The sequence below is a fragment of the Centropristis striata genome, chromosome 3 (genome assembly GCF_030273125.1).
Source record: "Centropristis striata isolate RG_2023a ecotype Rhode Island chromosome 3, C.striata_1.0, whole genome shotgun sequence".
NCBI lineage: Eukaryota > Metazoa > Chordata > Actinopteri > Perciformes > Serranidae > Centropristis > Centropristis striata.
In genome coordinates, this window is record NC_081519.1 from 16,389,934 (window position 1) to 16,412,187 (window position 22,254).

General features: G+C 43.8%; 1 protein-coding gene across 3 annotated transcripts in view; it reads right to left on the minus strand.

The window, feature by feature from the left end:
* The window catches only part of magi1b (membrane associated guanylate kinase, WW and PDZ domain containing 1b), a 173,304-nt gene that overhangs the window by 4,780 nt on the left and 146,270 nt on the right, over window positions 1-22,254 (minus strand). The window contains exons 13-23 of one of the 3 annotated variants that reach the window (XM_059328549.1): window positions 21,407-21,438; window positions 20,886-20,930; window positions 18,844-19,087; window positions 14,190-14,281; window positions 13,327-13,519; window positions 11,241-11,612; window positions 9,218-9,385; window positions 5,344-5,437; window positions 5,073-5,160; window positions 4,088-4,231; window positions 1,134-1,272 (exon numbers count right to left, since the gene is read on the minus strand). In XM_059328549.1, coding sequence (XP_059184532.1) covers window positions 1,134-1,272; window positions 4,088-4,231; window positions 5,073-5,160; window positions 5,344-5,437; window positions 9,218-9,385; window positions 11,241-11,612; window positions 13,327-13,519; window positions 14,190-14,281; window positions 18,844-19,087; window positions 20,886-20,930; window positions 21,407-21,438 — 1,611 coding nt within the window. Of the gene's footprint in view, window positions 1-1,133; window positions 1,273-4,087; window positions 4,232-5,072; window positions 5,161-5,343; window positions 5,438-9,217; window positions 9,422-11,240; window positions 11,613-13,326; window positions 13,520-14,189; window positions 14,282-18,843; window positions 19,091-20,885; window positions 20,931-21,406; window positions 21,439-22,254 lie in introns of all 3 variants that reach the window. The other 2 variants (XM_059328547.1, XM_059328550.1) reach the window with 2 other exon arrangements.

A 22,254-nucleotide genomic window follows, 5' to 3' on the forward strand; every position in this document is an offset into this window, starting at 1 on the left:
AGACAGGCAAATGTATCTCCACTCAAAAAAAGAAAAAGAAAAAAAAGTAACAAAAAGAAAAACATTTATGATGACTCGTGACTGTCAATCAAAACTGGTCAATACAATTAAAAAGAGAAACGATCCATAAATATTATGGAAAATAGACAATAGAAGGGGGAAAAAAAATCCGATTTACACTTTTGACAAGTTCATGCAGCAATAGACTTTTATCCATTAATATGTGGCTTCGATCATGGCTCTGTACACGGAACAAAAATACTTGTAAAAATGCCTCTATTCTTTTCATCACTGTACAAAACGTCTGTATAACTGGAGATTTTTCTTTTCGAATGGGGATGGGTGGAGTTCCTATCGTCACAGCTTTTCAATGACATTAACAGTGGGTGCAAATAAAATCCATGGATTAAGTGAGTAATGTCGAGCACAGTATTGTGAGACTTTCCTCTTTGAAATGGCAGACTGCCTTTTTTTTCTCGGTACAGTTCTCACATTAAAACCCCTAAGAGTTCAGTAGCTTACATTCACCTTCAATAAATATCATAAATACGCTTGTGTCACGTCCTAACCAAAGCTGCGAGATGTCCCATTTTATCATGGGATGCAATGAATCAAGTTTTCTTTTTCCTCTTAACGCTAAATTAGTGTTTAATGAGGATTTAGAGCCCTCAATATTACTCACAAGAAATACTGATTTTTTTTTTTAATCACTACTCTGGTCATTCAAAACCCTGTAAACAGTTTCTGTATTCATGTAGCACTGAAATCATACCAGACACCTTTCTGTGAAGTCCCAGCAGAGTGCTTTTGCTCAGTGGCCAGAAGGTGAAAAGTGACAGCGGGATGACATGGAAACTGAGAGCAGGTGACAGCAGGAGAGGGCGACAGCACCCAGAGGAGCAAACCTCCACCCCTGCTCCCACCACAAAAATCCCAAAGCCCAGCAGTGACCTCCACCAAAAAGACCAACCAACCCCTTCCCCCTCCCTGGTGGGTTTGTCCCAGGGATGGGTGAAGGGTCCTGGGAGGGTAATATAGTTCTTTCCCTTTCGACCCACCACCGTCCACTGGGTGTCCCCCGGCTCAGGGCGTGAAGATGGGGGAGAAGGGAATGTTTTCGTAGATTGACCCACCATATTCAGGCACAGAGCCATCCCCCCTCTTGAGCACCAGATGGACGCGCCGGCCTCCACTCTTGATGAGCTCGATGGCTCGTGCGTGCTTCATGCCCTTGGTGCTCTCGCCGTTGATCTCCAAGATTTCATCGCCGACCTACGGAAGAGGAGAGAAGACCAGGAAGGAAAAAGGAGGGGGGGAGGGGGGGTGACAGTGACAGGTGAGGATGGAGGGAGGGAGGTAAATCAGAGGGGAAAAGGAAGAGACGGCAAAAGCCAGAAGGAGGAGAGAAGACAGCAGAGTGAGACATAATGCAGAAAAACAAGTGACAGTGGGGGAGAAAGCACACGAGAGGAAAGATGAGAGGCACGGAGGTTCAAAGGGACACGATGACAGCAGAAGGGAAGGAAAAGAGAGGACAGATTGAGGAGAAGTTATATATCGTATACCGCACAACAGCAAAAAAATACATTAGAAATCAACAGTTTCCAGAGAGGGCAAATTGTATCGAAAAGCAGCAAGTGTGACGCTGAGAGAGGAGAACGAAAGAGAGAGAGAGGGTGGTGGGGGGCAGGAGCCAGAAGAAACACTTTTTGCTTCCCGGTTCTTGCCTCCACGCCTCAAGTTATCTGACAGTGCTGTCTGCGCCGAGGGAATTCCTCTCTGGCAGAGTATGGATCTCTCACTGACACCTCTCTCTGCCTCACAGAGCTGCTACTATTAATATCTCTGCTAATAAGGTGCAGATACACAAATGTATATATTCATATTTGCATATAGAAATGTGCTAATACATGCACACCCACACACTTCCTAACTGTAGCGTATTCACATGTATCATAAACTCCCTTATAGCTCATATGTATATATCAACTGCCAACAGGCTCTGTGCATATGTCTCACATGCAAACATGTAAAGGAGAATCAATTAACCCCACAGTGTATATTCAATCAGGCTGCCCAGGGGAAGTGCTACTGCAATTAATCAAATTAAAGGTTAACTATTACAGTTTCATGACAGCTTCCGATGCTTCTATGAATGCCACTTTATGAGCCAGTAGAGAGGCGTTAATTAAAATGTACATTTTGTGTACGCAGGTATGCTCCATGACTTTTTGAAATTGCGCTCACACAATAAACCTCTTACATTCTCAGGCCCGGAGGCGACCGTGTTTATATTCAGTGAAGCATAGCTCGCAGTAATTGGGGGGTACATTATGCGCAAGCAATTATATTGATAGATAATATTATTCTGATGGCTGTTAAGACTATGAGGCAGGATCATCGGCCTCCCTGTTAATCAACACAGTCAACTGGCTTTGAATGCACCTGAAAGTAGGAAACTATCATGTCATAATCAGTACATACCAATTGATGTGTAACACTGTCCAATTTTCAGACAAACTGGAGGATTACATTTTCTTTTATGGGTTGAGCAAATTCTCCAACTTCTTAAGTTAAATAAACCATAAAAACCAATTGGATTATCTGGAAAAATGCACTGTTACAAAAGCTGGAAACAAAGCGGTTTTCATAACTCATGAAAATTTTACATTTTGGAGACATTGTCTCACACACCTCATACAGACTGTAATTATAGAGTCTTATTAATCTCATTTAAGGGCTTTACACACCAGAGGCATGACGGATAAACTACATGAAAATGTGAAAAAACGCCTGCAAATATTTTGCATTAAAACTCAAACTGGCAGCCATGTGAATTTTTGACCACTTGTTTAACCAAAAGTTAAACAGACTCGTGCAGGTAGAGCACTGACAACTGGGACCCTACTGACCATGAGCAGTGTCTGCCTGTGTGTCTGAGTTAAGATGTTTTATAGCCTAAGATAATCTAAGATGTTTTATTGAGTTTTCCTTTAGCAAAAGAGTTTAAATTTCCTCTGGTGAACAGTTAGGCAGTGTGTATGTCTAAGTCTTTTATTGTGAAAGGTAAGAACAGAAAGAGATCTGGCTGTCCTTGTCAAGTTTGAAAGGAGTAATAAAGTTTGTCATGTTGTTTGGTGTGTCTGTTCGAACGATGGAGCCTAGAGTTGTGGTTTTACTACCCTCATAAGTACAGGCTTAACCCTTGGCCACACTATGTTTTGAATATGTCCCTTTCTGCATGTTGTGATTGGTTGATGCCTTTTTCATAGCGCAAAAACTTTTTCTGCCAAAGTACTCATGACAAAAAAAACTATATTTTTAAAAAACATGATAATAATATGTTAAATTTGAAATTAAAACAAACAACTGTGTTTAAAGGCCTTAACAGTGATGACCAGCAAGTTTTGCCATGATCAGGAAATCGGCCAGGTATTCTTCTACCAAAAAGAGTAAAATTAACTTCAGTTGAGGGAACTGTCCATTTATGTGCCATAATGAGGCAAAACAGTGGACAATAGACCCCAGGGGATCCAAAGAATGGCGATTAATAGCGTACTTCATTTGGAAATATTCCATTTACAGAATGACTACGGCTATCACAGTTGCATATAACCTTTATATAATGAAGTAAGTCCCTCTGAGACTGAGGTCTCATTTTCAAGGGACACAAGGGGACATAGAAACTTGTAAAATAGGGTAATAATAATATAGTAACAAAGCAGTAAATTAGTTTTTCACTTCCATAAAGTTGGGAGACTTGCCAGAGACACACTTTGTCAAACTACATAAATGCAGGATCCTACAACTCCCACAATGCAACAGCTTCTTTTGTTAGCGTTTCAAACTCCACAGTGAAGTCTGAGTGGAGATAACTCTGATGACATCACCAGAGGTTATTTTCTCTATGTTATAAACTCCTTCAGAGCCAGAGATGACTTTTTACAACCGTTTCCACAGGCTGGGTATTACTTAGTAAGTAAACTGACAACTGTGACATCTCCTATGTGTCTAAACCGGGCCTTATATTTGGAAACATTTCATGATGTTTTGTAGTGTGAATGCTGTTAGTACACCGTGTCCGTACCCTCATCTTTCCATTGCGGACGGCCGCTCCGTCCTCGGCTAGCCTCAGCACGTACAGGTCCATGTTGTATTCTCTGCCTCCCCGCAGGCTGAAGCCAAAGCCTTTGTTGTCTCGCTCCAGGTCCACTGAGTAGAACTCAGCATCCTGATGGAGATACAGACCACACGCACACACAGAAAGAGAGGGAGGGAGAAAGACAAATTTGCATCAAGGTTTGTAATTCAGATTTGAAGGGTGTGTGTGTCCTTTGAAGTGGGCTACTATTTCAGGAGCATGGGACAAATGCCACCTTCAGGAAAGTCACACCTATTTAAAAGGGGTGCCAGACAGAGAGAGTGTGTGTGTGTGTGTGTGTGTGTGTCTACATGCATATGCTCAGGTGTAAGGATGGTGAATTATTGATGCCTGAGGCTCTGGGTGGACAAAGAGAGAGGGCACAGATACAGAAAGAGAGAGAGCGAGAGAGAGAGAGCGAGAGAGAGAGAGAGAGAGAGAGAGCGAGAGAGAGAGCGAGAGAGAGAGAGAGAGAGAGAGAGAGAGAGGACAGGCAGACAGCCACAGCAGCTCCTGTCTTCACGCCCTCCTAATCTCCTCTGCTGTGGGATCAATGCTATCTGTGCGAGCCATCTCCACACTGCCAGATTAATTCAGCAGTGAACACAGTGGACTGAGGGGTTACTTTGAAAGCAAACAGGTTTTCCTTAATGCGGGGACTCCGATAACGCCAGAAGGTGGATGAAAAAGGAATAATAAATAAATAAAAATGCTCTTTGCTTGTCCTTGGGAAGGTGGGTGGGTGGATTGTGTGATGCATGAAGGTACGGAGGAGGAATGGGTGCTGGAACAGCAGGATGAATGAATGAAAAGACAAATGTGTGTAGGAAGCTGACGGGGTGATTGCTGGTGGTGTTTCATCGAGACATGAAATGGACAGATGTATGAATTAAGTGACAGGTGAACGGATGACTGGAGTGTCCTTCCTCACCTGAGCGGAGACTTGTGTCGGGGGTTGGGGGGGAGGGCCTTGTGGTGCTTTAAATTCAAATGATTCCTGTTTTGGTTTGGTGTTGTTCCTGAGGCAGAAAGAAAGCGGTCAGATATTAAAGATCAAATCAGTGATTGTTCCAAGCAGGTAATTATGAATTTTTATCTGCATGTTTTGGGCACTTTAACTGAATAACTCAACATTCTAACACCATTTACAAGAACTTAACATGTTTTGTACAGAACACTACATTTCCCAGAGTGCCTCTTACCTGGCCTCAGGTGCAGCCTGTTGCTGAGGTGTGTGGGTGGTGGTTATAGTAGCGATCTTCTCTGCGTTGGTCAACAAAGATGCATTTGATGACTCTGAAGAAGATAAGAGAATGCTTTTCATTTAAACCATTTTTCACAAGTCAAAGAATCTTTCTCTTACTTTACTACTTTCTGCTTACTTTTCCTTTTTACTTACAGTACGTACTGCAGCTCACTTACAAAGTGCTTACTGTTGCATACAGTATGCATACAATATGCACATACTGGATGCATTCTAATACCCATACTGTCATGCAGTTTAGCATGCTAGAAAAAGATTTAGTGTTTTCCAAAACATAGTACTGTAGGTCAATGGCAGAAAGCCAAAAATACCAAGATTTCCTTCAGCATCTGATTGCATTTTGCAATGTGCAAGCCTTTTCTGACCCTAAATCCTCTGCACAACCTGCATGTGCAAAAGGGTCAAAGTTCAAGGTGTAATATTATGCCCAAGTTGTTGTTGCAATCCAAATTTCATACTTTTTCTTTTTACTTCTAGTTTGCACTGCAGCTGCCCACACAAAGTACACACAATGCAGTGAACATACAATCCGCACATACTGCCCACATATGCTGTGGGGAGGACTGTGGGTCACAGTAACCAGAAAAGCATCCAGGCTTGAATACTGCAAAATGCAACCAGAGGCAGTAGAACGTCATGCTATTTTTGGCATACTGTATTCGAAATACTATGTTTTGGGACATACTAAACATTTTTCTGACATACTACATAGCATGGAAGTACAGGTACTACGTGTGATTGAATTAACCTCATATTTCACACATGGAACAATTGAATTTTTCAGCGACAAACACCAACTGGCCTACAGGGACCACCATCTGCTCCGCCAGCCCCTCCACCACTTAACATAGACCCAGGACACCAGAATGATACAGCGGTCTACATTTGTGCCATCAATCATTTTGTCAAGGTACATGTCAAACTGTGTTTCTTTTTCACGAGGTGTACATGCGGAGTGAAGCTCCTCCCGTCTGCTTTTGAATTGTCAAACAGGAAACATGCACACTTGCAGCCTCTGGGGAAATAAAAGCTCCTGGTTATTCTGTCTTTTATCTTAACACTGATTCAATCATTTTGCATTATCAATGAATCAGGCTTGGCTCTAAAGACAAAAACACACCATTGCTAAACTCTTGCCACATAAAGAAACCTTTTTTCTCCTTGGCAAGCTTATCTTTCTTGGCTATTTACAGGTATCCTTTATTTGATTACACCTCTCCCCTCTCTCCTACTTGCTATTCCTCTCACAGCCCGTTTCCCTCTCATCTATTCATCTCCTCCACCTCCACCAGTCCCCTTAGAGCCTGTTGGCTTAACTCTTCGATTGCCCAATGCCCATGAGGTGCTACCAGTCAAGCTGCAGTGTGGGTGGAGCAAGTGTCACTTTGGACTACGTTGAGGAGAACCTTCGGGGTGTGTCGATCATTGCCCGCCCTGGAGAATCATCAGCTGCAAACCATGTTACAACCTCACATGTTTCCTAATTTTTAACTTTCCCAGCCTCAAATTTGTCCCCGTAAACCCCATTCGCCCCTCCATCTGCTAATTTGCATAACCCACTCCTTCCATTCTGCTGCCTCTCTCCATTTATCTCTCCTCCAACTGTTTTTGTGTCTGGAAATTAATCGAATAAGCTCCGTTTCTCCCTGTCTTTCCGTTCCGCCTCCGACCCGCTGCCTCTTTTCTCCTCTCCCGCTTAAAAAACATTCAAAGGCGCAAAGAAGAAGAAGAAGGAAAAAAAAAAGCACTGAGCTGTTGCTGTAATTTGTCTCTGGCCCTGGCAATATGCCCTCCCGCCCTGAATGGGCCGAGTTAGGCGAGAGAGCAGGTACAATCACAATAAGAAATTCAGCAGAGGGAAAAAAGAAAGAGGAGCGGACAGGGGAAGAAAGGGAGAAGAGATAAGAGAAGTGGGAGGGTTGTAAATGCACAATACACCCCAGGTTTTGCTTAAAAAAGGCACATCATATCACCTCTGGCATGTCTGTCTCCTTTCTCATACACAATAGGAAGCAATGAGGTGTGCTTGGTCTGCGCCTCAAGTCTATGCTGCAGAGACATAAGCTTTGATGAAAGCATTACTGTTTGTGCATGCATTACTGTGCTCCAGCAGGAAGACTTCCTGTTTTTCTTTGTCATTGCAGAAGTAAAGAGCATCAGTCGCTACAAAACTCCATCTGTGTTCCCACACATGGGAGAGGAGAGGAGCTGAACCTGCCTTCACCTTGGAAGAACCTCTTGCGATGGTATTTATTCATGTCAGAAAGTTTAGACAAGATTGATGCGCACAAAAATAGGCATGCTGCTCAGTCATGTGTAAACAGAGGCAGAGAGAACAGTCACTCTGAGACACAACGTAGAAACACAAGGCACAATCTTTTCCTGTCACTCTCTGTCTGCGTGTCAGATAGCGTCTGTTTGCTTGACACATGCACATAAACACAAACCAGAACTTTCCAATAAAGCATATCCAGTTATTTCTCTCTTACGCCTTCTCTCTTGCTCTCTGTGTCTTCTTGGCAGAGCAATTTTGGCTCACTGTTCTCATCAAGCGCTCGGCGGGAAGAAAAAAACCCTCTTCATCCATAAGAAGTGAGCCGGAAAGCAACGAGCGGCGGACAAATAGCTCCAATTTCTACCAGTGTGCAGGTTGACAAGGAGTATCGCCTTCTTCACACACACACATACACTTAATTAAACAGCATTTGTGAAGCATGCCAGGGTGATCTGTCAGCACAAAGTAGCGAGAGCCCTCAGCTGCACCGCACAACATACAGTGTGCACAAACTTTCCCTAAAAACCACTTTGACAAAGAAGACACACCCAGATATACTGAGGAAGTACTGCATCTCTCTCTCTCTCACACACACACACACACACACACACACACACACCTGTCTTCTATCATCTAAAAACTGTGGGCATAAACGCAAATGCTGGCTCCCAAATATTCCCAAAGATGCAGTTCTGTCAACACTGTGGGGGAGTTCCAGTTACTTTGAAAGCAAGTAAAGGAATTTATATGACACTATAAGCATACATAGTGACCACTCAAGAAAGTGATGACTCTTCCTACTCCTGAAATACATAGACTACGTAATAATACTGACAATAGTTGGTGATTGTACTGTTTGCCATTAAAGTGGGAGTAGGCAGTTTTCTAGGAACAACCAAACAAAACAAAACCACCAGAATGTGAAAATACCGCCCCCCTCTCTGTCCTCAGCCCCTCCTACCAGACGAGCACAGGCACATGCGTCATACAGCACCCATTCCTAGTCATCCATTTCAGTCATCCTAACCATGATTATGATCCTGCTATTGTCACAACAGCAATTGCTTTGCAGTGCAGGCAGTTGTTGCAAATGCTGGAATAGCAGCTTTTTTCCTTCATTGAATCAGGTTTTCACCAGTTGAAGAGACGTGCACATGCATCTGTGAAATGACCTGTCATTGGCCTAAATCTCCTAGTCTAGTTTTCTCTCAGACCACTAGACATTACAGTATGCTGAAAGGCTATTATGAGATTTTTGCCAGAACAACTGCCATAGCAAAGCCATTAGCAAAAGTCTGCACTTCAACGGCCTTCTTCTTCAATAGTTTGACTAAATATGAATATTTGGCTGAAGGCTACAGACTGAATGGGATACTGTACAGAATTAATGGCTGGCAATTGTTGCAAAGACTCTAAAGGCAGCTTTTAGGACCCTGAGGTTGCTGGGACCTCATTTTTTCAGCAGTTTATCAAGGGAATAGAGATATAAAATCACATAATATAACAACAATCTTGTACAGTGTCATTCTCTACTCACCGTCTCCGGGAATGATGCGTAGTGTGACGGTGTTCCCGGCCTCCTTGATGAGGTTGACGATGTCAGAGTGGGACTTGTTGGTGATGGAGCACCCGTTCACAGCCAGGATGCGGTCGCCGACTTTCAGCTTCCCGCAGCGGTCTGCTGGGCTCCCCTCAATGATGCGCCCTATTTTGTGGGGCATGGCCACACATGCATTGCCAGCTATGGTCACCATTGACATGTTGTGATGTGTGATTCAGTGTGTATGTGTGTGTGTGTGTGTGTGTTTGGAGAGAGAAGGGAAAGGAAAGGGAAAGGGGGGAAAGGAGCAGGAAAATAGGATCAGAAGTTAAGGGTTAATTCACCGGCAGCCAGCCACAGAGAAGCTCATCAGAAAAAACGACAGGACAAATGCAAGCGTTGGCAAAGGAAATAAAATAATCTGTTTTGCTGCAGATATCAGGCCTTTTATTGTAATTTTTTTTAATTAATCGATGCAAAATCTTTCAATGTGTTCTCATCCTCCTCCACCCTCCCTGTCTCATCCTCCTCTTTGCTGCTCCAGCACCAAATGTCTAAAATGGGTATCATTATTATATTTGCATGAGTCTCTCAGCAGAAGGAAGCTAAAAACTGTGTTGTGTCGTCTGCATCCCAAACACCTGCACCGGCACAAAGTTGGAGACGACAAACATACATCAGAGCTGACATCTCACCAACTACCCTGAGGTCTCTCTGCTTCTCCTTCTCCTCCTCCCTCCCTCCCTCCCTTCCCTGTCTGCAGTCTGACATCAGTCACTGCAGAGAAAAAGAGTGTGCAATCACTCCTTCTTTTCACCACCTTCTTTTTCATTATTATTCATCTCTCCCTTCAGCTGCCTTCCTCTCTTTTATTCCACAACAAACTTGTCTAACCCTGACCTCCTCCTGCCATTTTACCTGAATTCAGCTGTAAAATATTGAAAAGTAGATGACGGAGAGAAGAAATAAAGGTGCTGTTGCGCTTCTGAACAAAATAAAGTGCTTTTCCAAATAGTAACAATGTGTGTGGACTGGTTTCATGTAGCCAATAGGTTTCCATTAGATTTTCCATGTCAGGTCAAATCAAATGAAGCTTATCTGCTGGCCCATGCTGTCTACTCTGGTCTGCGAAAAAAAGAGCTTTGCCACTCTATAAGCCAACCTGGAAAGTTGAGCATTTTCAGGCCTTTTCAGTCCACCCACACTCACAAAGATAAGAGCAGAGAGAACAGTAAAATGCCATAGTGGTGTAGGCAGGAAGCCACGGCAGAAGGGCATGCATAGAAAAGACGCTACTAGTTTGTAAAAAGCAAAGTAGAGTCAATTTGAACAGTTTTATATGCGGATGTGTGAGATCACACAGTAAATACTGAAACATACTACAAGACCGTGATTCCCTTTATCAGCTAAATGATGCAAAATAACTAAAAAAAGTGCAGACAAGATGAGTGTATCTCTCTGATCCCACATTGTAAAATAAATAAATATTATTCACACCGATCACTTCCCCTATTTATCCTGCTTGCAGCACTCATTCTCATTAAGTTGTCATTAGGCTTTTAGTGCCAACCTGCTCGGCAGAAGCCGTTTAAGTTCAGCTGAATAATACAAATGCCTTATGTAAGATCCACTTCACTTGTGATCAATTATGAAAGCCTTGTGTGAGTGTAGCAGCAGCTGCAGGCGAAGAAAAGGTTTCAGTGTCGTGGTTTGACAGGCTCAGACGAAAATGAGAAAGAAGAACCAGTTCTTTGAAGAGTGCTGGTATTGATCTGGTGGGACTGTAAATAGCCAGAATCTGCGCTGGGAGTCAGGCTATTTAGTGTTCAGCGGTTTTATGGATGATACAAAGGCAGCCGATAAAGAAGATAGGAAGATAAAAAGCCCCAGTGATGAGGGAAAAGCTATGTGTGTTTCATGTTTTGCTGAGTGGAACTGATTTCTGCAATATTTGCATGTGTAATCAACAACTGTGTGCATCAAGATAATTTGTAACACGGAAAAGTGTGACATCTCTTACCGAAGGTGGTGCCGGCTTCGGGCCGCGACACAGAGGAGACGATGACGAAACCGAATCCTTCGTTCTCGCCGCGGCGGATCTCTACGTCATAGGGCTGCAAGGCGGAGGGGGCATTGGAGGTCACGTTGTTGGGCTGAGAGGAGGTGGTGGCGACTGCTGAGGCAACCACGGCGTTGCCGCTGCCCCCCGCCCCTCCACCCCCTCCCCCACTGCCTATGCCGGAAGTGGAGCCGCTGCCGGAGCTCACGGTATTGAGGGAGTTCTGGCTGCCCTGTGGGGTGCGCTTCCCTATCTCCTCCGTCAGGCTTGGCGCCTGGGTGCTGCTGTGGTGGGAGGACGCCGGCGATGGAGGCACGTCTCCCTCTGCTTTAACTAGAGGTGGAAGAGGAGGATACGGTGAGAAAGATGCACATATAAAGTGAAAGGTGGGAGGCAATAGTGTGGAGGGCATGAGAGGAGAGAGATTTATAAAGGGAATAAAAAGTAACAAATTGCGGAAAAGGGAGGTGAGACAGAAAAGATTGAGGACATGACACAAACAGAATGAAGACAAACAGGTAAGTATGAGGCCAGACAGTGTTACATAAGAGGTTCAGGAGATAATAGAACAGAAAAAGTAAGAGCAGAGCAAGATACCGGTGCATAATAAAGCAAGATATGACAACACAGCAAAATGTTAGATTGTCCGTACAATCTGAAATCTTAAAAAGATTGTAAAATAAACACAGACAGCTTTCTCTCCTAACACGGCTAGTTTATATTGATATGATAAAAGACAAGCTGGCAAGACAGCTTGGGGAGAAGAGCCTCTCCAACAATCTCTCCTGTGATCTGTTTTGAACAAAAGATGAACTAAAGACGCGGCCCGTTGTATCTGGACATTTCATTCCACATTTCATTTCCTGTACAGCTGCTCACGGAAGGCGCCTCGTATTCTGGACGATCTGAGCCAGACGGGGGAGCAGCAATGCACTAATGTCTGTCCGCTGTCATTGGGCCGAAGGTTGACCAGCCTCTCCATCATATTTATGGGCCTTTCTTTCTTTATCGCTTGCTGACGAGCTGGGTGGAGCTGAATGGAGCGGTGGAATGGCAGTGATGGGCGGTGACGCTCTGCTCACGGTAACGGCCGAGCGCTTCCAACACCCAGAGTGTTACAGAGGAAGGCAACCTCTGCACATAGCAAGCAGCTCCCTGAGCCCCTGATGGGACTGCGATAAAAATAAATGGAGCCCTTGGTGATGTGAGGAACAGAGTGTTTCTTAAGAGGATTTTGTTTGCAAAAATCGATTCATTAAAGGGGACATATTATGCTAATTTTCAGATTTATACTTTTCTCTTCTACTACAACATATTAAGGTGCTATAAAGTTCAATAAACATATATTTTTCTCATACTGTCTGAATATACCTGTAGTCACCCGCTTTCTGAAACATCCTGAAACATCCCTCCCTCTTCCATGTCTGTCCCTTTAAGGCCCCCCAGGCTTCTTTGATTGGTCACTGTTTCCAGATCTGCCACATCTGAGCTCTTGGCATCTCTGCACCATCATTGCAGCCGGGGAATGACTGTATAAGCAATGTAGCAGCACTTTCTACCTATATGTAGTACAGCTGTGACTTGAGGTGTAATGATACATCAATATAGATCGATTTATCGGTGATCAATCCAACTGCATCGATTCAGTTGTAAAAAAGGCTGCAGCTTCGGTGGAGTTAACCACTGACCTAGGTTTAGAGCAAAAAATTTCGGTACAGTTTACAGTTTAAATAGTAAATAAATGTACCTAAATGCTGAAAGTGAATTAGTTACAAGGGTCACATGACTACCGCAAGTTATGGGAAAAAACAAAACAATGTAACTTTAGTTAAAAATGGTTTAATTTAGATTTTCTTTGGTGAAAGTCCGCCGTTTGATCAACCTTTTATTTTATCTCCATTTTGATTTTACAAAATAGATGTTTTATTTATTGTTTGTATTAAAAAAAAAGATTGTTTTTCATTTAAATACCTGGAAGAGCTCATTAATAAAATAGTAAAATCCTATTTCAGTTGTATTTCAGTCTGTCCTCTCTCTTCCTTCTCACCTGCGTAGTTGGTTTTGCGTCTCACAGTGAGGTTGACGTGGCCCTGTTTGGCAGCCTGCTGCATCAGTTGCACCACCAGTTGGTGAGACTTGCCAACCACTGCTGTACCGTCCACACATATCAGTTCATCGCCGGACCGCAAACGTCCGTCCTCGTCTGCCGCGCCATACTTCACTATGTGGCCGATGTAGATCTGGAACACAAACAAACGTTGAAGGAGGAAACTTGGGAGAGACTGAGCACAAATCTAGATCATACACAGAAGGAAAGGCAAATACTGTCAAAAGCTCTATGAAATTGATTTTTAAAATGTAATCACATTATGTAGGATAAACACAATTCAGAATTCAAAGATGTCCCAGCTTTCACAGCAGGCACAGAATTGGCATGCAGTACAATTCAAAGTGCCCTATTACATCTTTACTCTTCTTCCTCGCCTGCTACAATAGGCACCACAGCTACAAAATCAATCATTATTTCTTTTTCCTTCAAAAAAAGCAGTGCAGGCCAGTGAACAAGAACAAACAATGTTGCCTCTTTAAGAAAGGGAGGAAAAAGTATTGTGAGTGTGAGATAGGAGGTTTTCTTTTTACACTGGCCGGATCAAAGAGAAATTGTGTTGCAGGAATCACTGATATGAAGCTGATGGAGGAGCGAGGCAGATAACTAGAAAAACAGATGTGGTGAAAAAACCCTATAGATGCTGCTTAGACTAGTGCTGGGACTACAGCATCCATTTCATCATGCAGGTTACTGGATCATGTCAGTAGTAGTTTGGACATTTCACACAAATATAGTGAAAATTGAGGAAATAGAAAAGCAAACTATGGAGAATCAGCTATGAGAGATGGAAAAAGACTCACTGGCTCTCCTGGCTCATTGCCTCCGAGGATCCTGAAGCCGAACCCTGTGTCCTTCCTCCACAGGAAAATGTCCTGCTCTTGGAAGTCTGGAACTGTAAAATCAACAGCGCACCGTTAACTTTTCTGCATTAAAACCAACAGCCTGCCCAGGGGACTTCCTGTGCCCTGCACCAGTAGAAGAAGAGCTCAGCACTAGCCTGCCGTTAAGACATTTATGCTTCATTTCACTTGTATGGTTCAACTTGACTCCACTCACTCTACAGTTGTTTTTCTCTATTTTTGTTCCCTCTAACTGTAGGCGGGATTATCAGTAAATCACAATAATGATGATGCATTTAACTTCCTTTACATCATCTTCAAAGCAACACTAGATGGATCCTTTCATGGTAATTTTGTGGACTGCATTTTTTATAAAAAATCTGTGGCGACTGAATGAAAAAAACGTGCATCATGTAAACTCTTGTAGATTGTAAATTGGTGGTGTCATTCGCTATAGCATAACCTTAGGTTTTTACTTCTGTCGGCTGCATTAACGCTTCAAACATAATAAAAGTGGTGTTCATTTGTGAAGATTATCCTGCTGAACAAAAGCATCACTTAAGCATCAGAAGCGTGTGTTTGCCACAGAGCTTGTTTCTACAATGATCCAATGCAGAAAATTCCATTGGAGAATTCTCAATAGACCCCATGGTGATGCTACTTCCGGGTTAGCCTACAAAATGATTTAGTTTGCTCTCTATATTACCCTATGCAGTCAAAATGTCATGCCTTAGCTTTGTCAAAAAGAGGGCAACAGATAGTGGTTTGGCCAAAATGGATGCATCAAACCACCCGCCTCCTTAAGTCAACATGCAAATATTCATCCTCCCAACTGTTCCAAGCTTTGTCACTAAGATAGCACTTTGCACAAACAATCTGTCTGGAGGCTTTGGGAAAAGAACAAACAACTGATCCATCAAAAGATAAAAAAGGATCTATTTTGGGTAAAGAGCACAGGTATGGAGCTTAAATAAACTATCAAAAGCAAGACAGGCTGCCAAAACCATTCAGAGCACCCACATTCATTGGTCCCATAATTAGACATGATCTGAATTTCCACTCAGAAGTTTGAAATAGCAAAGTTTTCTTTTAGCTTTTTTAAATATCATTTTCAGCCTGGACGTTACTATTCCACCATTTCTTTTACAAAGTGATGTGTGACATGCGACTCTATTTCTACTCGTCCATATGCTGGCGAGTACTTCCCGCTCGACAGAGGTGCTAATACATGCCGGAATACGCAATAAATTATTGAGCATGGTGAGTTCACAGTCCACTCTATCCCCCAGGAGAAGAAATATGTGTGTGTGTCACTAGAAAGGTGCTCTGCTTTAAAAGAGGCATTGCACTGCAGCGTATGACAGCTCATGGTTCATGTAGCAGTGGAGATGGGGGAGAGCCTCAGGGGGGCTTAGTGGGCGCCAGCGGAGACACGGAGCCACTGTGCATGTGTGTGGCCTCATCCTGGCGTACACATGGAGCTTTTTTTTTTACTTTGAGTGTGTGCATGCTTATTCACATATTCATGTTATGTGCATGTATTTGTATGGTCGCAGCTGTGTTGACAAAAAAATGCACCTCTGAGCAAACTCCCGGGGAGATTTCCTTTCGCTCCGACACAGGCCACCGCTGCCAAGGCCACTAAAGCCACTAAGAGGCGGCAGGGTGGCAGAAGGCGCAAACAGCCTGCTCCCAATCTGTTCCTCCAGTCAACAGTTAAAATCCCTGCGGAATGCAGCTATCTCTTCCAATCTATCGCAATGTAACTGTGGAGGAGCTGGGAGAGGACGAGTCAGAGGGTAACCGTTGCAATCTGCACCTGCACTCGGAGGGGTCAACTGCACAGTCATACCCTGCTCCAGTCGATTAAGCGATCCCCGCAGTGAGGCTAACTGGGCGTGAATCGATCAATATTTTACAAAGATGCACGGAACTGTGCAGAGCTGTAAGCTAGGACTGCAAATAACTGGTAGGGATGGGTCAAACAGTGAGGAAATTAAACTGGGAACATGTAAAGACCAGACAATAATCCAAATGAAGGCAGGGTGAGTTTCCTATCCTCTCTGGCCCCGATTTTTCAGAGCAATGCTGTGAGAGTTTGGGGATTTTTTTTCTTCTTCTGCAAATGGAAATCGTTCACCACATGGTGTGTTTAAGGACCTTGATCTCAGCAGAACTTTTCATTACAGCGAAAGTTGCGTAGAGAAATAGCTCTGCCATAGCCGCGGCCTGAGCCCTATGGGGTGCACACAGCAGGATTTTGGGATGAGAGCTCAATGCGGCGTGAGGAAGCGAAGGATTTACACCTGCTGCTCCAGGTCAGCTGTCCTCCCTGTCATTCTGGCGCCTCCCTCCACTCTTCTATACCTTTAGAATCCCTTGATCTCCCAAAGCTTGACCTTTCTCTTATCCTCACATTTCTCTTTCACATCCCATTTCTATGTTTCTGTCACTTTCCTCTTCATTATCCTTTGTGCTTTCTTTGCAGTCGTCCCATTTGCACTGAGCAAACCAGCTCGGGCAATTTAGAAAACCCCTGTTGAGACTCCATCACCTTAGGACAGGTGTGTAGACATAATCTCCCCCTTTAGTGTTGGTTTCTTCCACTCTCCGTCACTATTTCCTTTTTGAATCAAACACTATTGTCCTCTCAGCCCTTTACGGCAGCTTACCAACTGGCGTCTGCACTACTAGCCCACGCTCAGCCCTTCTCTTCACATTCTTCTTCATAGGCATCTAAATAATGAAAATCCTTGACAAGTGGTGCCTGGGAAAGTGATTAGATGTTAGGGTTTCTCAGCCCTTACAGACTCCTGTTTTTTCTCTTCCTCTTCTGTTTTTTTTTCTTGACTTGACAGTGGATCTGAGGGTTATTCTTTTTAATTGGAGCTATCCCTGCACTTTGGCGAGGCACGACAAGGAGGAGGGGGATATGCAATCCACTGACATCCACTACTGCCGCTAATTATACGCCCGTGTGTCTTGTGAGGGCAGTCTAGTGTAAAAGTGTGTCAATGGTGGCAGTGCTGACAATAGGACCACAGTGGCAGCTACAGTAGTAGCTTTTAAACGGCTGGACTGAGAACATGTGGGAGACTCGTGCTTCCAACGGCTGGAAAACAATGCTAACCTTGTGGTTTCGAAAGGAATAACTTAACATTTCGGGAACTAAAAATATTCACTTTCTTTTTGCTGCAAGTTAGATGAGAAGATTGACATCACTCTCATGTTTGCATGTTTAATATTTACCCTCTCAACCCAAGCAATGCGTCTTTTCCTCCTGTCACATCTTACTGTCACTGTGTCCTTGTTTTTCAATGCAATATATAAGACCTGCACCTCTATGGAAACAGCACCACCATGGCTAGAAATTGGCAGAACTCAAAAATGTGTTCTGTGTTATACACGTAGAATGCCATAAAATATAAAAAAGCACAAGTTCAATTTCAGTGATTAATATTTCACAAAATTTTGAATAAAATGGAATTCACACGGTTACCCATAAAGTTGTAATAACATATGTTTTGACCTCTTTCCATGAAATGATTGTGATGATGTGATATATTCTTGACAGATATAGTGTATATGGCTAACTTAACTTAATTAATAAATCTCTTCCAAACATATCACAATGAAAATGAAAACACAATTAACAGAGGATTGAGTCTGAAAACAAAAATATTCCAACTTTATGGGTGAGCGTGAATTTATACATTTTTCTCTTGTCCTCTACTCTCTGTTCTGTGCAAACAGTTAAAGTTTTGCTACATTTTTTTTACGACTGTTAGTCTTGGTGAAGTCATTCATAGCTCCACATTGTCGGTGAGAAGCTATGAATTGTATTTTTTACACAATCTAGTCAAAAACGGTCTGTTTTTGGTGAAATGTTAAAAGAGATATCCCTTTTAAGCTTTGATTTGGTTTGAACTTTTTCTGACAGAAGCTTTTGTCAGTTCAAGGGCCATCTGAAAGTGAATAAATCCAACAATAAAGCCTGCTTTTACAGATTAGCGATTAGCATAGCATCGCGCAAAGACTGGAGACATTAGAAACAGCTAGTCTGGATCTGTTTAAAGTAAAGATAATCTGCCTACTAGCTTTAAAGCAGAATTTGGATGCATAACACACTATATGTCATTTGTTTAATTTGCAACAAACATACATGAAAAAAACAAACAAAGCTAGGCTGATTGTTAGCCTCGGCTTTCTGTATGAGCCAAATTAAGCTAAAATAAGCTAATCTGCTCTAGCTTTATATTTAGCGCACAAATATTTGAGTGGGATCGATTTTCTCAACACAGCGAATAAGCATCAAACTACTCTTTTGTGATACACTAATAAAAAACATGGATAGTGGTGAGTATTATATTCCATTTCTCCCCGAAATCCCACACACCACACCTTTAATGTTAGATTTAATGTTCCCATTCCGACCCTTTTACTTGAATATGGATTGAGTGAATGTAAACCAGTTACTTACATGCACAAGGCTTATCTCTTATCCCAAATCTTGCTCCAAAATGTGCAGTACCATTTGAACACACCAAGGGTCTCCACTGAGCCAACAGCCCCATGCAGCCCCTCATCCAAACCGCCACCAAAAATATATACTTACGCCTACTTTCATACATGCTCCTGGACTGGGCCCAGATCTTAAAGGGGTCCGGTTTTCTTTGGATGGTCCCGTCTGCTGGGGAGTCCTGGGGTGGCAGGCCTGGCAGGGGTTGAGAGGGGGGCGGGGGAGCGATGCTCTCGCTGAGAGGGGGCGCCAGGGACGGGTGCACGGGCGAGTCTGTGTGGGTGCTCCGGTGGCTGGAAACACTATGCTGGGAGCTGTTCTGACTGTCCTTTCTCGACAACTGCTGTGTGGGAGAAGCAGATTAATATCATGTGTTGATTAAAAGTCAGCTGTGACAATACATGGAGGCTGAAGTGGGCGCTGACAAAAGGTTGTTGCATGGTCAGAAGTGGGGTCGTGGTTTGTAAAGGAATAATCTGATGGATGAATGTTAAAAACATTTTTTTGGGGGATTAGAGAACAAAAAGTCAAGAACTTTGCTGTTCCTTGGGGTAAAAGAGAGCAGAACTTTTAGTATACAAAGGGAGAGAAAAAAAGACCTTAATGGTTTCTCATGATAAAGTCATTCATTCAAGCTTTGGGAAAAACAACTGTAGTTCAACTTACGAGGCTACGTTGACTATTCTTTACGTTTAACAGAGTGGAATGTATTAACAAGGAACTGCATCCCCTGCTGCATATGGAGAGATATTCACAGTGAATAAAGCACTTGTGGGGTTTGAAACGAAGGGGAGGATTTTACTGGTGAAGCCAGAAATGTAAAACTCCTCATAAATTGCCACTGGCCCCTCAATAACATGGGCACTTAAGCACCTGCTGGAGGATTTGAAGGGATCGCTGCTTGAACGGAGCGGAGCGCATACAATCCTGAGCTCAAGTACGCTGCGAGTACAAGTAAACATCCCTTCCATGACCCTCGTCACAGTATCTTTCTTTGCAGGCTTGTCTTCACCCTAACTCTGCAGGTTTCAAACAGAAACCAACAGAAGGGAAAGGGTTACGGATGGCGCATGAGAGAAAAAATAAGGGAGATATTTATAAGACAATAAGAGAAAATGACAGCAGTTGAGTCTCTTCACATCATGTGACCTCACAGTACTTCTGATGTGGTGGACAAAAATACACCACGGAGGGGCGGAGGCAAAAGCGGCTCATCTGTTCTCAAATATCAAAGTGTTTGGCCTTCAAAGTGCAGCCATGTCTTCAATAAATTCAGACTCATTACTCCGTGAATCAGCCTCATACACCTCTGCAATTCATGTTTATATTCATAACCCTTGTTAGACATAAAAGAAGCTTGACGCTTTAGCAAATATTAAGTCAGAGCCGTGGATACGAGCTGGAATGCTTTACTCAACCGGAGTTGTGAGTGTAAGCTCGCTGGGTTGTGTGGTGAAGGGAAAAAAATCAATGGATTCACATAATTAGTCACAAATTTAAGCCTTGTTTGGTGCTGATGCTTCCCCCTGACCGAAAAATTATTTTTTGGTCCCGATCATTCCATCAAACAAAATGGCAGCATTTCCGTGTATTTCTGTCTCTGTTTAATGTACACAAACTCCAAACCCTATTCCCCTCCCAAATGAAAACAAATCTCTTGTTCTTGATGGATCTATTAGATTTGACCTTCTGCAGTCATTGTGCTCTCCCTCTGTGCTCCGGGACTGGTCTAATACATTGGTTTCTGCTGCTCCAATAACTTATTAAGGAGACAGAAGATGGGAAGGCGGGGGGGAGGGAGGGAGGGGGAGCTGTGGCAATGAAAACAAATCCTTGCTGCTTCCTTTAGACTCAGCTCAGACCTGCTTTGCCACCAGCAGGCCACACTTAGATTCAGTGCCTTGATGCATCACAGCAATTACCTTCAGTGTGTTTTCTTGCAGCCTAACACAACTAAACATTACGTTGAAACATCATGCATTAACGCTATAATCATCCTCAACTTATCATCGCTATTAGCTGCTATAAGTATGCTACACCATCACCATTATCATCTAATGCATTACATTCCCAGCACCAACACCAACACACCTCATTCCCCCAATAAACTTTCACCGCAGCTAAACAACATCACATACCCTCCTAGTGTAATCTCTGTATGGAGGAGCCAGCTCCAAACCATCCTGCAAAACAAAAAAATTGACACGTTGAGTCAGACACAGTCAATAGGGTCCCTCCATTAATGCAGTAGATATCACAGGATGAGGCCGACTCTCAGCTGTGATCCTATATTCAGCTCTCACACTGCAAGCTTAGCACCCTGCGCGATGCGATCATCAGCGTGTTAGCAACCCAGCTCACGCTGTGCATCAAAGCCCCCTCGTCCCAGCCCCCGCCAGAGTGGAGGGAGAGAGAGAGAGGGGTGGGCGGGTGGAGGGGCTGATGAGAAGCTACAGGGATCCACCCCCGCAAAGCACAGCATCCCATGTCTACAAACAGACCCACAACATCAGCATAAGTTACACCTTACGGACGAGAGTTAGAGATGAGGTGGGAGAGGAGTGAGCCAGATATTCCTCTGACGGATTCACCATGGAGATGGAGGACAGAAGAGTGAGGGATGGATGTGAGAGGAGAAACATAAAGAATAAAAACTTACCAGTTTTGGGCTCTTCTTTGCAGGTGCCACCCCTGTGAAGCCAGACAGAAATGGGAAAAAGAAAAAAAAGGAAGGTTACCAATGTAGTTTTAATATATCATCCACGTTCAAGAAAAAGGGGAATGCAAAGATAAAGAATAAAAAAACTGATAACGCAGACTCCAAAACAATGTCAACAGTGCTCATCTAGCCCTCGTCTCCTTCTCCCTCTTTTCCTCTCTTTCCCTGCTTGGTTCCTTTGCTCGCCCATCTGCGGCTGGCGTTTTGAGGAGGAAGGGAGGGGAGGTGGGGCCAGGCAGCGCGATCTATCTGCATCACTGCCGCGGCCAGCGCTTGGCTTGACTGGTGCAGCGGAAGACTGGGGCCAGCCCCGAGGGCTCACCCAGCGCTCGCTGGAGCCCTGGCTACCCGACGGCGCGCGCACGCATGTGAGCGAGTGTGTGTCTGAGGGAGGGAAAGTGAGAGTTAAGAGGAAAGGACAGAATCCTGGAGAGCAACTAAGCCAGAAAATAAAATAAGAGAGGAGTAGAGAGGAGAAGAGCGAGCTGTGCTCTGGAGTTCCTGGCCGTAGCATTACCCATGGAGAAGGAGTCCAAGATACTGAACATTAAATTATAGGCAACCGTCAGTTCCCCTCTTACTGAGACCATCTTCCTGTGTCCGCTGAGCGCCGCGCTCCGCTGTCGAAGGCTCCAGCATCTATAGGCAGTTGCAGCGTCCTCCCCGTCTCTCCCTTTCCTGCTGCCTTTTCCTTTTTTTCCCTCTCTCTCTCTCTCTCTCACCTCACTGCACACTGTCCTCCCTCCCTTTTCCTCCTTCAGCATCATCACCAACCCTCCCTCCTGCTT